At 37.4% G+C, this 17,165-nt stretch overlaps 2 protein-coding genes across 2 annotated transcripts; both read left to right on the top strand.

Moving 5' to 3' along the window:
* The first annotated feature begins 4,519 nt into the window (after positions 1-4,519).
* bphl (biphenyl hydrolase like) lies at positions 4,520-11,116 on the top strand. Its single transcript, XM_038291723.1, has 7 exons — positions 4,520-4,743; positions 8,221-8,324; positions 8,407-8,573; positions 10,129-10,282; positions 10,393-10,524; positions 10,648-10,771; positions 10,863-11,116. Exons 1-7 carry the CDS (start codon positions 4,661-4,663, stop codon positions 10,951-10,953), a joined length of 855 nt encoding a protein of 284 aa, XP_038147651.1. The 5' UTR covers positions 4,520-4,660; the 3' UTR covers positions 10,954-11,116.
* Positions 11,117-12,591: 1,475 nt separating this feature from the next.
* Positions 12,592-14,627, top strand: psmg4 (proteasome (prosome, macropain) assembly chaperone 4). The gene is made up of 3 exons (XM_038291725.1): positions 12,592-12,839; positions 12,931-13,006; positions 14,318-14,627. The coding sequence occupies exons 1-3, from the start codon at positions 12,663-12,665 to the stop codon at positions 14,437-14,439; spliced, it is 375 nt and encodes a 124-aa protein (XP_038147653.1). The 5' UTR covers positions 12,592-12,662; the 3' UTR covers positions 14,440-14,627.
* The last annotated feature ends 2,538 nt before the right edge of the window (positions 14,628-17,165 follow it).

Here is a 17,165-nt window from a genome sequence, read left to right as displayed (position 1 = left end):
GAGTAATCTGGTAGTGAACTTTTTTTCTGTAAAATATTGAAAAAAGTTGAAATATAAGAAAAAACAGAACAAGAACTCTTTATCTCCTAAATTAATCATGTAAAAATGGGGGCCTGAATAGATACAATCCCTAAACTAGTAATTGAACAAACCTTTATAGATATAGGCTCTATATAGACAACTAAAGTAATTTTAAAGAGCAAGCAACATTTTTTTTTCTTTCATCACAGAATCTGAAACACATTTGTCAGGGATCACTATGAGAGTAAACCACAAGCTCTGGATTCCCTCTGATAAGGCTACTCGGTGTCTGACATTAGCATTTGGTTTTCATAAAAAATTAAAATAACAAAATTCAAAGCAACCAACAAAGAACGGTCAGATTAAAGAGCTTGACGTTCTGCTTCAATCCAACCTGTAAAAAAAAGATTATAAAAAGCTTTTTGGTCGGCTTCAGCTCTCCGAAACATCTTACTGTCAATCTGAAAGACACATTTATCCATCATGAATACAAGTAAAGAACTACTGTGCTCTGTGTTCTAGGCAGACTTTCTGGACTCCAACCTTTCTGGCTGTTTTTATTGTATAGCTGGAAATAAGTCGGCCCTATCTTGTAATCAGAAAAAAATCTAATTTTCTATTCAGGTTATTGATATTATGCTGTGTATAATAGTAAAAATATATATATTTGGAATGTTTTGGACATGTTCGGCACATCTGTACCAAAAGTACAGGTCTGCCTGCCGCACTAAACACTAAAACCTTTGTGAAACAAATAAACCCACACAGTCCAAATTTGCTGCAATCATTGTCAAGATGTGGTCCTATACATTCTGCGGCTTCATCGAGAATTTCAAAAGGGTTTTCATGATGTTGTGCTGTGTTTATCTAAAAAAGAAAATGGTGAGGCTTAAAAATTTTGATTTTTGCTCTGTTTGATCTCCTATAAATCAGAAATGATAATGCTTGTAATAGTGGTTTGACTTGAAAAATATTATTTTATAACTTTGTATCATGCAAATATTGTTTTTTACATTTACAAATTATAACTTTGGAGCTATGCTTAATTTAGTTACACATGTAATTTCAAGCCAAAATTGCTCCTAAAACCCTCTGGGCTTAATTCATAAAAAGTACACAAGTACTCAATATAAATAATAAATCTTTGTACTGTCTTTTTGACTAGATATACCTTCTGAATAATCTTCTAACATACATCTTAGATTTTATTATAAAGACAAATGTATTACTCACTAACTCCTTTTTTTCAATCAATGTCCTTAAAATGAGATGAACAAAAATAAATAGCAGAAGGACCCGTTGCATTTCCCAACAGATTTCTGATGTATTTATTTGAACATTTGTTTTCTATAAGATTAACATTTCCCAGAAGAATATTGTTAAGAGAAGCTGTTATAATACACTCAGCAGCAGATCCAATAAGGAGCTGTTAAATATTCTTTGGGACAGCAGTAAAAACATCTTCATATAACTTTGCTATAACTGCAATATCAAATTTAGAAATCAATTCTTTGAAAAGCAATAACTGTCATCAGTTGTGAAATTAAAACAACAGCTAAAATGGCCCAGCTTTTGCTTTTTACACTAAACAATACTGTTATTCCAAATATAATATCTAGTATAGGCGAGAAATGCTGTTTGTACAGCATCTTCCATGACAGCAGATAGTGATGGTGAGATGAAGCCTCATGTTAACATGTGTCACCACCTACTGGTGAAATGCAGAACTACAGTTAGTAATATAGTCTGATTTTTTGGCAATTGTTTTCCTTGTTTTTTTTTTTTCTTCCTCAAATCACTTCCTTTAAAATAGTTAATGATTAGTCTGCATAATAAAATCTTTTGTAAGTTTTTTGTGTGTAAAATGTCTTAGAAGAGAGAAACCGTTTTTCTGCCAATTTAGTGAAATAAGCAGTGAAAGTGCTTTTGCAAATTGACATCGATGAACAAAACGAAAGGTATTACTCATTATATTCAAACATAATAGTTTTTCAAGAGTTTTTGGTTTTAATTGGGTTGGAAGTTATGCATTCAACCAATCTTTTGGTCAAACCAACCAATCTAACTTTGGTAGTGTTTTTACCCAATCTATATTTGTACATGGGCAAACCAATACAAATTTGTCACATAAGCCAAAAAAACATGTTTTTTAGCAACTTTCAAAAGTCTAGGATGGGTCTTAAACCATAAACCTCAAGAGTGGACGTCTATCTGTTACAGCTGACACCACTAGCAAGATAAAAATGAGACCATAAGCAATACTAATTAAAACCCCTTACATTTGTGACCAGTGGCTTGCTCAGATTTTGATCATTACATTGTTTAATCTACGGTAATCAACTAGTTTCAGCCAACTAGATCAGTTGTTTTTCCATCCAATCTACTCTTAGAATATATCCAAACTCGATCCAACTGACAGCAGCTCTCCTACAAACTCCCACATCACTACCAATACTGCTTGCTTGTGGGAATTTGCCAACATTATAGGTAACTTATAAGGATTATAGACACATTTTAACAAGAAGTGGTGTCCTCCAATTGACTGAAAATAAATCTAGGCAAAGCATTCTTCCCCTTGAATTAACTTAATTTGCCATTTAATGTATGACTATTGTTTATGGTTTCATTACTTAAGACTTCTCAACCTCCATTGTCTTGCATTGTGTTTATTCTTTTTAGATAATGATTTGTTTCACCAAATGACACTGAATAGAATCAAATCTAGTTTTATAAATCTTGCTACAGGCGTTTCCAAAGCTTGACATACATAAACACTAGTGATATCCCTTCAGCCTTGGACAGTTAAACTCTGCCATTTTAAAGAAAGGCCCCATATTAGCCACATGTTACATTTCTTTGATTTTGTTTTACTAATGAAGCATACGTGACAATTCAATGTGGAAGACTCTTATCAGTTCACCTGAACCACCTGCAATGTCCCTTGACCAGCTCCAGCCAATCAATTCAGGGAATCACCTTTTCCAAAGCCAACCATCTTTCAAGATCCCTTTCATTTAGTTGCACTCAAGTGGACTTTCATTCCCCTCCACCCCATCTCCTTCCTCACTCTCAGATTATTCTCAGTCCCACTCACCCTCTGGCTTATTCCACCACCAGTTTTCAGGCCTTTAATCAAATACTACTCAAATTTTCCTAGGTTACTCATCCAAGTGAATGTTGATTCACAGCATGAACGGCTTCTGTCAGGGCCCGAGCACCAAAATAACTTATTTCATTATCTGCTTCCATCTCCTTGAACCCCAGTCGGCCTCAGTAGATGGCCGCTCATAATGAGCCTGGTTCTGCTGGAGGTTTCTTTCTATTAAAGGGAGTTTTTCAATGGCTTATTCAAACATAGTTTATTTACCTCCAAAAATGGAGGTAAATAATCAACAAATGTTTTATCAATTTCATTTATAATCCATCTTTACCAGGAGTAGGGGCGGATTTAGGAAATTTGGGGCCCTAGGCAAAAACAGGCCTGGGGGCCTCTGAATTGAGAAGACAATACATAAAACAAACCCATTATACTGATACAGAAAATGTATTAGAATAGACATACATTCTGTTTTCTATGTTTTGTCCCTCTCTTCTTGTCCCTTTTCTTGTTGTTTTCCCCTCTATGTTTTGTACTCAGCTGACTTTTCATACTGTCTAAACTCACTTAGCTGATTGCTCTTTCCTGTGTTTTCAAAAAGGCGACGGCAAAAGTAAATAATCAAGTCCTTCTTTTCACTTTAAACAAACCATGATCTGCTAATCTGTTCTCCATTTTCCATTTGCATGACATAGGAGGCATAGTATTGCTTTGGAGAGCAGAGTTTGGTGCTTTTATATGTTGTTGCCAATGTAGCCATTAGCATAAAAAAGTTGCTAGATTTGGCAATAGGCGCTTTTCTGAAATAAAAGTGCTGTAGGGGTCTGAAAAGTCGCTGAATATTGTGATTTTTTGGATTTTTATCAAAAACATAATAAATGTGCACAAATCAGGAATAGTTGTAGTAACTATATATGTAAACAGAGTTGTATGGGGCCCTCAAAAACTTGGGGCCATAGGCAACTGCCTTATATTGCATAATGGTGAATTCCCCCCTAACTGGGAGACATTGAGGAGGAGGAGGTACATCTTTGAATCACTGCTAGACTCACCTTCTGGTTGCATTTATTTAATCCTCAATACTTTTAATAAATAATTGGATGCTATCTTCACCTTCAGTGTGTTTAAATCATTTTGAATTTCTCTGTACCTGGGAAGTGTCCTTAACATGAATTAAAGGGAACTGAGCTAAACATTTTAAAATTTCCACTTAAAAGAAATGCATGATTATTATTATTATTATTAATATTATTATTAATATTATTATTAATTATTATTATTATTATTATTATTACCATTTGTCACTACTTGAGGCAATGCACATCTTTAAAATGATTTTCTACAATGAAAAAGGAATTAAAGTAAAATAAGCATTTGCGTTCTTTCCGGCACTTTCGCTTCAAAATTCTCCTGACGTGTGCAGAGTGAGCCCCACTCCTGCACTTCCTTAATAAACACCTACATCCAGCCCACGGACTGAGTGGACTGTGGACAGTTTCTAACCGCTTCAATCCAACGTGAAGCTGCTCCGCTGACTGACAGATGGCCTTTCTTTGGACTCTAAAGCGTTTGTTTAAATGCAGCAGAGAAACGAGGACGATCGTTGAGGCTTCGAGGCTCTACTGGTAACTGTTTGCATTGAGATCAGTAGTTTATGGTTAAATCTACTGAACAGGGATCTGTAAACTTTTTTTTTTTTTAACAAAGAGTTCAGTCAGACAGGTCTTTAGTTGCGCCTTCGTTGGCTGCGCGGCTCTGTTTTTACTTCAGCGACTGTTTATTTATGTCCACTAGATGGCGCCATTCTTCTAGTTCTTGTTTAACTGTTTAAAACGGGTCACCAGCATATTTAAGGCTGAGGGCCACTTCAAGGGCACTGATTCATAGGAAGGGCTACCAATACAGTACATTATTAACATACAGGTGCTGGTCATAAAATTAGAATATCATGAAAAAGTAGATTGATTTCAGTAATTCCATTTAAAAAGTGAAACTTGTATATTATATTCATACATTACATACAAACTCATATATTTCAGATGTTTATTTTGTTTAATTTTGATGATTACAAATGAAAATCTCAAATTCATCATATCAGAAAATTAGAATATTACTGAAGACCAATAAAAACAAAGGATTTATAGAAATGTTGGCCAACTGAAAAGTATGAACATGAAAAGTATGAGCATGTACAGCACTCAGTATTTAGTTGGGCCTCCTTTGGCCTGTATTACTGCAGCAATGCGGCGTGGCATGGAGTCGATCAGTCTGTGGCACTGCTCAGGTGTTATGATAGCCCAGGTTGCTCTAATAGTGGCTTTTAGCTCTTCTGAATTGTTGGGTCTGGTGTATTGCATCTTCTTCTTCACAATACCCCATAGATTTTCTATGGGGTTAAGGTCAGGAGAGTTTGCTGGCCAATTAAGAACAGGGATACCATGGTCCTTCAACCAGGTACTGGTAGCTTTGGCACTGTGTGCAGGTGCCAAATCCTGTTGGAAAATGAAATCTGCATCTCCAAAAAGTTGGTCAGCTGCAGGAAGCATGAAGTGCTCTAAAACTTCCTGGTATGTGGCTGCGTTGACCCTGGACCTCAGAAAACACAATGGACCAACACCAGCAGATGACATGGCACCCCAAACCATCACTGACTGTGGAAACTTTACACTGGACTTCAAGCAACGTGGATGAAGTGCCTCTCTTCTTTTCCTCCAGACTCTGGGACCTTGATTTCCAAAGGAAATGCAAAATTTACTTTCATCAGAGAACATGACTTTGGACCACTCACCAGCAGTCCAGTCCTGTTTCTCTTTAGCCCAGGCAAGACGCTTCTGACGCTGTCTGTGGTTCAAGAGTGGCTTGACACAAGGAATGCGACAGCAGAAACCCATGTCTTTCATACGTCTGTGTGTGGTGGTTCTTGAAGCACTCACTCCAGCTGCAGTCCACTCTTTGTGAATCTCCCCCACATTTTTGAATGGGTTTTGTTTCACAATCCTCTCCAGGGTGCGGTTATCTCTCTTGCTTGTACACTTTTTTCGACCACATCTTTTCCTTCCCTTCGCCTCTCTATTAATGTGCTTGGACACTGAGCTCTGTGAACAGCCAGCCTCTTTAGCGATGACCTTTTGTGTCTTGCCCTCCTTGTGCAAGGTGTCGATGGTCGTCTTTTGGACAACTGTCAAGTCAGCAGTCTTCCCCATGATTGTGTAGCCTATAGAACTAGACTGAAAGACCATTTAAAGGCTTTTGCAGGTGGTTTGAGTTAATTAGCTGATTAGAGTGTGGCACCAGGGGCCATCAATTTTGAACCTTTTCACAATATTCTAATTTTCTGATATGATGAATTTGAGATTTTCATTTGTTGTCATTTGTAATCATCAAAATTAAACAAAATAAACATCTGAAATATATGAGTTTGTATGTAATGTATGAATATAATATACAAGTTTCACTTTTTAAATGGAATTACTGAAATCAATCTACTTTTTCATGATATTCTAATTTTATGACCAGCACCTGTATTTTTTATTGTTTCAATTCATAATTTAATTTAGAGAATGCCATTTTTAAATTCTCTATAAATGATTATAAAAGAAGAGCAATAAAATAACATTTCAAACTTAGACCACTGGCAAGTTGTTCTATTTTCAGAAGACTCTTAGGAGCCACGTTGGTGACCCATTGGTTTAAAACAACAGAGAAGCCTGCACCTCTAACTCTGCTTAAATGGATTTGAAATTATTGATAGGAGATTCAAGAAGTATGTATGTTCTAAATGTCACTTATTTTTTATGTTTAAGGCTGTATTTTAGTTGATTACCTTGGTAACTGTACGAGAGCGATTTCACCGTATGCTATCTGTTAGAAGACTGTGGATTTATTGGAAACTAGATAGGCCTACAATTAAACAGCAGCAGTTCTCTTTACCATCAAACAGTAAAATGTTTGTAAAGAGAAGTGGGGCAGACTGGTTTTTGCTAGATGGCCTTGTGAATGACCCTTAACTCTTCTGTGGAGCGAAGCCCTTATTAAAGCATTATCGCTGGTTACATAAGTTCTGCTAAAATGATTTTCAGGCCCCAATTTTTTTCTTGAAGAATTGCTGCATCAGATGCGTTTCTTCTCACATTCATCACAAGGCAGGCAGACGGAAGTTCCTCCTTTCAGGGACTGGGGCAAATTGCTCTGCAGTGCAGACCAAAATAGAGAAAAGGGCCTACTACATGTTTCCCAGGTACTGAGAAGCTCATTCAAATGGTTCAACTTACATATGACTTAGGAATAACTTCAGAATTCATATAAAATTCTTGATGTTTACAAATTCCAGTGGGTCAGCTTCATTTCTAATCCCCAAGTGATGTCATCTAACCAGATACAAAAAAAAAGAGTCCAGTAGTACTTTTCATCTATTTTCGGGCTTAAATTATTTTTTAACTGTATTGTTCTTAGGAAATCCTGTGTTATATACCCGATCTTTGTAAGTAGGATGTATGTAAACATTTGTGCGAAAGGAAAAATAAACAAAGCCGAATGTCCTTTTACAAATAGAAACTTGTTTTTGAAAAGTTAAAAGTGGAATGCAGGTACATTGATGTATGTTTAACTGCTTTAATCCAGAGTGCAGCCGCTGGGCGCATGGCTGTTTTGAATTTTGTTTATCTTTTAAAGGGGTGTCAACAAAAGGATGACTGAATATTTGTAAGTCTTTGGACTTTAGCTTCTTTTTAACATTTGTAACACCCAAAAAGTTACCAATGAAAAATAAAAAGAATCAATTTGGTCTTAAGGACACCATTTGTGACTATTTGTTTAAATGCATGTACAAAAGGGGAAGATAGGTTTGATCAAATCTTTTGGAAAAAAAAGTTAAGTAACTGACACATGCCATGCTTTAGCCTATGGGATCTTTTGAATTTGCCACTCTTTCAGATTGGTTTACTTATTTATTCTAAATTTAATGGTATCTTTCTCTCTTTCTTTCTTTCCCCACACAAAATGGTTCAGGTCATCATGTTGTGATCATTATGGCCTTCTAAACCAAACACTTTTTAAGTATCTCTCCCCTTATATTTTTTCTGATGCACATTGTTTTTCTGCAGCTCTTCGATGTCCTCTGGCAGGCAACATGTTAACGGCGTTGATCTGTACTATGAGCAAACAGGAAGAGGGAAACATGCCATTCTTCTTCTCCCTGGTGCTCTAGGTAAACAAAGTAATACAGATTTACCATTCCAATTAAGTGTTTCAATAACTTGTCTAAAATACATCCTAATTTACCACAACAGGTAGCACAAAGACAGATTTCGGTCCTCAGCTAAAGTCTCTGAACAAAGAAAGCTTCACTGTGGTTGGCTGGGACCCGCGTGGGTATGGACAGTCCCGTCCCCCAGATCGAGATTTCCCTGCTGACTTCTTTGAGAGGGATGCAAAGGATGGAGTGGATCTAATGAAGGCGAGCTGTTAAACATATAATAACAATACAACCTGGCGGGGTGTGATTTGGAGGAATGGCCCCACAGCTCTGATCCCATATGGTGTTTCATTACGGGACTTTTGTGCAAGTCACGGATTGTCTATAATGAACACCATGTTTAAGCACAAGGATGTCCACCATTGCATTTAATTTCAATTCAATTCAGTTTATTTATATAGCACCAATTCACAACACATGTCATCTCAAGGCACTTTACAGTTCACTAGATCAGGCATCCCCAACCTCTGTCCTTGAGGCCCGCGGTCCTGCAGGTTTTAGGGGTTTCCCTGCTTTAGCACAGCTGATTATAATGACTGCAGTAGACCAAAAGCCTGTAAATCAGCTTTCAATTAAAATCAGCTGTGCTGGAGCAAGGAAACCTCTAAAACCTGCAGTACCGCAGGCCTTGAGGACCGAGGTTGATGATGCCTGCACTAGATCATACAGTCAAATTGATTCAAAGTTTTCTAAGGAAAACCAGTTGATTGCATCCGACTCATTGAGTCGGATGCAATCCCTTACACTAAGCATGCTTGCAGCAACGGTGGAGAGGAAAAAATACCTTTTAACAGGAAGAAACCTTCAGCAGAACCAGGCTCAGTGTCAGCGGCCATCTGCCGAGTCCGACTTGGGTTCAAGGACACAGAAGCAGACAGACAAAAAGGAGGCCCCGTCCAGGAAACACACAGCCAGGCAGACGAGCTCTGAGCCAGCTCCCAAATCAGAGGATGAAAAGAGCACATCCAGTTAGTCACAGTCAGAGAAACAGGACACTGGAAAAACAGGCCGATCTCCAACATCTATAAACAAAGATGTTGATGGCAGCAGCACAGCTGATAGTTCTCTCCAGGATGGAGTCACAGCCAAACAGGAACAAAAGAGGCGTAGCTACTATGAGAAAAAGCATAGAGAGCATAACGTTAGAGATTAAACTAATAGATTCTGCAGAGTGGAAGAATAGAGATAGAATGAAGCAAAATGATGAAATATGGGTCCCTATGTCCTCCAGCAGTCTAAGCATATAGCAGCATAACTATAGAGATAGCTCAGGATGGGGGGGTAGTAGCTTGTTATGATCCGCTTGATTTATGTGGAAGAATTGAACTGCATCTCTATTTATAGAGAATATTTATTTTAATAAAAAGATCTATGCTGAAGCTAATCCAATATGTGACAGAAAACTGGTGTCATGTTTTCTCTCATCATGAGTCTTTTTAAACTTGATCCAGTTCTAATCAGATTAAAGTTCTGATTTCTCAGTTCTAAGCTTTAAAATATCCCTGGAAAACTTCCAAAAGTTGTAATTCTGATTTGAAAAGTGAGATTTCTAATCCAACTTGAACACTAGCTGCCTGGCATATAAAATTCTAATAGCTGCCTTTATGATAAAACAATTTATGAACTCTTATGACGAAAGGTAAAACACAAAAATACATATTTTTTCAAAATTTATTCTCATAGTCTTTTACAGAAGATTGAGTTTTTTTTTTGTCTGTTATTTAGTTTGTAATTAATTTTTGTATGTATTTGGCAGACTCTGGGCTTTAAGAAGTTCTCTCTGCTGGGTTGGAGTGACGGTGGAATCACTGCTCTGATTGCAGCTGCCAGGAACCCTGAACTGATAAATAAGATGGTTGTCTGGGGATCTAATGCCTTTGTTTCCAAGGATGACCTGAAGCTTTATAACAGTACAGCAGTTTTTATTGTCTAGAAATGATGCAGATTTTTAAACTAGCCATTTCTTTCTTACCTGTTTTTTTTGTTGTTTTTTTTTCATTTTATTTGTGGGTACATCCAGTGGTCTGTGATGTCTCCAAGTGGAGCGCAAGGATGCGGCAACCCATGGAGGAAATGTACGGAGCCCAAGAATTCGCTAAAATATGGGAAAGCTGGGTGGATGGCATTGCTCAATTTATAAACAGACCAGAAGGTTAGGACTCCATGTAACAGAGGAATAATATCATCATTTAAATGACCACTTCCCCCTTGTTTATGTAAAAAACGGAAAACAAAATAAATACTTTTATGCTTTATTTATTTTAATTTTTTTTAGGAAGCATCTGCATGGAGCTTCTCCCACTGATCAGCTGTCCAACCCTGATCATCCATGGAGAGAAAGACCCCATGGTTCCCAGCTTCCACCCTCACTACCTCCACAAAAACATAAAAGGGTCAAGGTGAGAGGATGTTTTAAACAAAAATCTTTATCACATTAATTTAATCGCAAAAGATGAGCTGAAACGATTTTTTTGTCTTATTTTTTTCCAGGTTGCATTTAATGCCAGAGGGAAAGCATAATCTTCACCTGAAATATGCTGAGGAATTTAACAAGCTAGTTGAAGACTTTCTGGAAGAATGAAGCAATTCATCATTTATTTTTTTACTTTGAAAACAGTAATCTGTGTCTGAACCACTTCTGTGTAATCGTCTTGCTATTTTTCTTCTTTTTTTAACAAATAAAAAAAAATCGGAGATCTTCCAATCTGTTCACAGCCATTAAAACTGATCTAATTTTCTGCTAACATGGCTCACCATCTCCTTTTATCCTATCCATCTCCTAAATTGGGGTGGAAAGCTCCAGAATTAGAAGGGAAAATGTTAAAAAAACAGGACATTTTGAGAGAAGTTTTCTTTTGGTTCCTAAATGTCAAAATTTGGAAAAATAAAAAAAGATGTAACCAAACATTTGAAGCAAAGAAGAGAGAAAGCACTCCAATAGGGCTGGAACAATTAATCAGATTAATCCTGATGAATCAATTATTTAAATAATCGTCAACTAATTCCATAATCAATTAATCTTTAACTGGAGTATAGAGACTGTAGAACATGCCTGTAGCTGACCAGCGACCCACTTACTGAAGTAATTATACCAATTGTCAAAGATTATATAAACAAATGTGTTGATATGTTCTATCCGGAACTCCTAAAGTACGAAAGTTTTAGTTTCACCTGATTTACTTTTGTAAAAAATCTTTAAAGGACCTTTGGCTATCCGGTTATTAATCGATGAATCGAAAAAATAATCGACAGATTAATCGATTTGCAAATAATTGTTGGTTGCAGCAATATACTCATGCGATGGCATCACTATTAGCAGATGTGAAATACTGAAAAAACTTTTGAAGACATCAGTGAGGACATTATATCATTGTAAGCAAATGACTTTTTTTCAAAAGAACAGAGGAACTAGTCACATCATTGTGAATGACAATTCAATTCAGTTTATGTATATAGCACCAATTCACAACACAAGTCATCTCTTTACAGTTCACCAGATCATCCAGTCAAATTGATTTAAAGTTTTCTATGTTAGGAAAACCAGTTATTGCATGCAATCATTCACACTGAATGCTTGTAGCGACAGTAAAGAGGAAAAACTCCCTTTTAACAACAAGAAACCTCCAGCAGAACCAGGAGCACAGTCAGCTGTTTTGATTTGGGGCCATTATCTTTATACATCTGGCCAAATGTTTCCTTTATAAAAAGAATACAGGAACTTCTTTTATTGCGGTACGGTTTTTACTTAATCTTTTTTATTTAATGATGTATAAATAAATATATGTATAAAATAATATATGTGATCATCAATTTTATTTGATCATCATAAACATTAAAGTGTGACAAAAAAGGGGGAAGAATATATCTGAAAATGGGGAAATTGTCGCTGCTAGAAATGTTTGACCCTGGACACCATTCTCTAGCCAAGATCAAAGTCTTCTACAATAACAAACTAGAATTTCTGACTATTGTTAGTCAGTCCATTGATTTAGATCAGTTCAATACAAGATTAAAGAACATTTTCTGAATAACATTTGGTGATAGTTCAATTTTGTTAAATAAAAAAAAGAGAGAGAGAAACTGTTATTTGCAGTAAAAAAAAAAAAAACACAGTTATGGTAAGAAAAGAACACTCATACATTTTATTGTATTGCTCACGATTGTTTTCCAAGTTCAATCAGTCTCCTGTGATGTTTGATCGTTCCATCTCAGATCGATTGCTTTAGTCTGCCATTCTCCTCCAACCAGGAAGTGTCCGTTTTAAATGTTAGCATTAGAAAGCGCGTCAGGATGACTGAGATGCTGAATGGTTCAGACTTTAGAGGGATTTCGGTGCATAATTTCTCCGACAAGATTCTGGAGCAGGTCGTCCACTTCCACGTGATGAAGCTGGACGGCGGCTTCTTCCTGTGGGTCGGTTCGGCTCCGGTTCTGTCCAATCTGGCGGTTTCTATGAGCAGCAGATACGTGAGTAAATTAGCTAACTTATTTGCCATGTTCCCGCATGTCGCAGGTAGTCCTAAAACATCGTTAAATGTTTCTCCATTATTACTTTCAGGATTCAATGCCGTTATCTACACTAGTGATGGGGGATCCGTCTAATACTGCTGCTAACTCTTTGGCACAGAGGTTAGGTAAGGGATATTTTCAGTTTTTGCTTTATCACAATGTTTATTTTTCTATGAATAGACGTGATATTTAATCATGGAGTGGTGCAGGGTAATTATTGGCTGAATTTGCAACGGCTGTGTTTTCATTTTGTCAAAAGTGAAAGGGACCTAGTGGGTTAGAGCAACCTGAGAAGGTTGCAAGTATCTGGTTCCATCCTCACTGCCTGCCACCTGGGTCCCTGAGCAAGACCCTTAACCACACAGTGCTCCATGGGCGCCGCACAATGGCAGCCCACTGCTCCCCAAAGGGATAGGTTAAATGCAGAGGTTAAGTTCTCCAATGCAAGTTCAATAAATTTCAATTATCATTATGAAAGTGCAATTCAATTCAGTTTGTTTTTATAGCGCCAATTTTCAACACATTTCACCAGATCATACAGTAAAACTGATTCAAAGTTTTCTATCTAAGAAAAACCAGTTGATTGCATCGACTCTAATGCAATCCCTCAAACTAAGCATGCTTGTAGCGAAGGTGGAGAGGAAAAACTGTTTTAACAGGAAGAAACCTCCAACAGAACCAGGCTTAGTGTGAGAGGCCATCTGCTGGGGCCGACTGGGGTTCAAGGAGACAGAAGCAGTGATACAGAAAGCAGCAATGAAAGGCGGTCCCATCCAGGAAACACACAGCCAGGCAGACGAGCTATGAGAAACAGGACTACACTAAAAAACAGGCCGATCTCCAACATCTATAAACAAAGGTGTTGATGGCAGAAGAACAGCTGATATTTTTCTCCAGGATGGGGTCACAACCAAACAGGAACAGAAGAGGTGAAAACAGGTAAAAACAGAGAGCATAAAGTCAGAGATTGAACTAACAGATTCAGCAGAGTGGGAGAATAGAGATGGAATGAAGCAGAATGACGAAATAGGGGTCCCTATGTCCTCCAGCAGGCTAAGCCTATAGCAGCATAACTATAGAGATAGCTCAGGATAACCTGAGCCACTCTAGCTATAGGCTTTATCAAAAAAGGAAAGTTTTAAGCCTAGCCTTAAAATTAGGCAGGGTGTCTGCCTCACGGACTAAAACTGGTAGTTGGTTCCACAGGAGAGGAGCCTGATAACTAAAAGATCTGCCTCCTATTCTACTGCCTAAACAGCTCACATTTTCTTCTTTCAGTGACACCTTTGTTAATTACCTCTAAACTTAGGTCCCATTTCCAAATGTCTTTAACATTATAAATTTAAAATCTGCTAATTTCCTCAGTGTTCATATGTTTTTTGGAAAGCTAATCAGTCTAATAAACTAATCACAGATTTATCTGCTTTCCTTCACAGCAAAAAGGACCCAAAAGCAAGTATTTGTGAGTTACAGTCTACCCATGACCGACTCCAGCCTAAGCTTGTTGGTGGAAAACCGGATCAAAAAGGAGCTGGAGCTTCACCCTGAGAACTTTTAAAACACACGGGACATCCCCTTACCTTACAGTTCCTGTTTCTCCCATTGAAACTCCCAACACACACAAACGATAACATCCACTGTTCTTTTTATTGACAGAATAAATTAAGTGGTTTATTATCAAAACATGTATGCCTATGGCTTTTTGTACAAATGCATCTTATTAAAAAAATAACACTTAGAAAACAGCATTAGAGACTGAGTCTTTTTTTTTGTTTTGTTTTTTTGTTGATTTACCTGTTAAACATACAAACCAGTGAGTCATACAACACTTAGATGGTTTGAATTGTTGTCCGGATGGATAAGTTACCTGGTTCATCTAGTCAATATGCTTCTAAACCTGTGGTGATCGTAATCCACACATTATGAATAAATGGCACATGTACAAATCCTACTGTGTATTCACATAGTATAAATGTTCACAGTTAACAACTGAGCCAGATCTACGCAGCTGTGCTCTAATCTTCACACATTTTTATTTGAATAACAGTAAGTTATTGTGCTTTCTGTCTAATGTTAAACATGGAAACAACAGGATTATAACGATAAAAGTACAGTGAACGAACAGTGACGACTGGAGTGGAAATAATTGCTAATTAAGGAGGTAATTCAAGCAACAACTTTGCTCTTGGCGACATTAGAAAATAAATACTGTCATGTCTACAGCTCCTCTTTGATCTGTAAAATAAAAAAGCCAGAGCCATTGAGATAAAGCAATTAAAAAAAGCTGAGATACATCATTTAGACATGCAGCAGAACGCTGCCCTGATATCCATTCAGCTCTCAGATTTGTCTCCTAAAGTCTCTAAAGGCTACGTGTAAAAATCTGCCGTGCTCTCCGGCTGCTCGTAACGTCCCAAAACTATCATACGCCCCCCCCCCTGACAGTGGTCATGTTTAAAGAGCGTCTACACTGACCGCACCTCTCAGGATAAAGTGCCATAAAGGGACTTCAGTTAGAGAACGCAAAAGAATAAAGGAAGGGTAAACGTATATGTAAAAACCTTATGCCCTTTCCCTAAAAAGAAATAAGTCTGGTCTTCCAACATGTTGGCAAAAAATTCACAAACACTTGATTGCGTCTTTGACAATTAGTGCAAAAATAATTAGGACATACTCTGCTGTGAACGCGTCTGCCTCTTTACAGATTTCTTCAGCTTTTTGCATTTGTATCACACTTGAATTTTAAAATCAATATCACAGATAACCTGAGTAAAATACACCTTTTTCGATGATGTCATCACTAATTGTCTAAAAGTTGTCTAAGTTAAATACATTTTTGTGAAACTAACTTCAGTTTCAGACTTAAAAGTCTGAAAGCATGAAGGAGACTAGAAGAATAGCACATCATGGCCCAATCTATAGAAAATCATGATCAGATCGCCATTTCTAAGGGACACCAGCAAACAGAGAAAACATGGAGCATTGGTTGACCTTCCCAGGAGAGGCAGGTCAATTATAGGGAGAGAAAATCTATCAGGAAGGGTTCACACTGCTGACCGAAAATTACAGAAACAGGCTAATCACACATTCTTCAAAAAATCATCTAAATCAGGGGTCTTCAAAGTTTTCCAGGCCAAGGATCACCAAACTGATGGCGAAATGGAGCGGGGAGCCTGTAATTATATATATTGTATGAAATTGTGTTATATCAAACTGGTCCTATAGTCACTTTATTGCATATGGAGAAATGTAACCGAAGTAATTTCGTCCTGGGATTATTAAAGTGTTTCTGATTGCTGGTGGTTGATGGGACAGGTGTTGTGAGTAAAACGGTGCCCAGCTTGAAAGAGCTCCTGTGTGTCGCTGAATGTGTGCATTGATGACTGAAAGACATCTTCTGCCTCCATTTATCTGTTTACTACAGTCTGTTGAATTCATGTTAATTTGTATTTAAAGACATTTCAATTGGAGGAAATAACTGCAGGGGGGAATATAAAAAAAAAAGACTAATCAACCAAAACATTCGTGACCCCCATACAGTACCTCCATGGACCCCCTGTTGGAAGACCTCTGGTCTATATTATTCTAAATGATTTTCAAGAAGACCAAAAATGAAATGTTTCAAGCTCTGCTGCTTCAGGATTTGGACCTATTAATTAAATCATGACTGATTTCTACTAGAATTGAACATCGTTAACAGACGTCCAGACATCTGTCTCGAACGGCGGCTTCAAACTGAAATCTTTAAGGGCAGGTGTACCTTGCCTTACACTCCTGAATCAAACAGCTAAACTATCTCACTAGCTCTACTAAAGAGCTAATGTTTGAGCTGGGCCTGTTGAAGCAGAGGCTCAACTCAAAACACAGGATCTCACTTTCTGAGTGACCTATTGAAACCCTTACAGTTTGACGTAGTTACTGTGGTACAGCTCTAAATATGTATTTGATGCTTGGCTGAATTTACAATAATCTGCAGAGAAAAATGGGCCAAAATTCCTCCTCATCTCTATAAATCACTCCTATGCAATTATGAACTACTATGGCATTTAAGGGGCAAATGCTTTTTTACACAAACCCCTGCTGGTTAGATAAGATCTTATTTTAGTTAATAAACTAAATCATTATTGAAAAAGGCTGTTTGTATTTACTAAGGTTATCCATGACCAACAAAAAGAAGGGAGCAGAAATAGTTCTTCACACCTAAGAACTATTTAGGCCCGCTCTAATGGATCCAGAATTATAACGTTTCAACAAGTCAAACTGATCAGCTGCTGGTCTACATGC

The sequence above is a fragment of the Cyprinodon tularosa genome, unplaced genomic scaffold (genome assembly GCF_016077235.1).
Source record: "Cyprinodon tularosa strain WSP-4 unplaced genomic scaffold, ASM1607723v1 ctg30, whole genome shotgun sequence".
In the NCBI taxonomy this organism is placed as follows: Eukaryota; Metazoa; Chordata; class Actinopteri; order Cyprinodontiformes; family Cyprinodontidae; genus Cyprinodon; species Cyprinodon tularosa.
The sequence above is the reverse complement of the archived record's forward strand: the minus strand, read 5'-3'. Positions and strand labels throughout refer to the sequence as shown.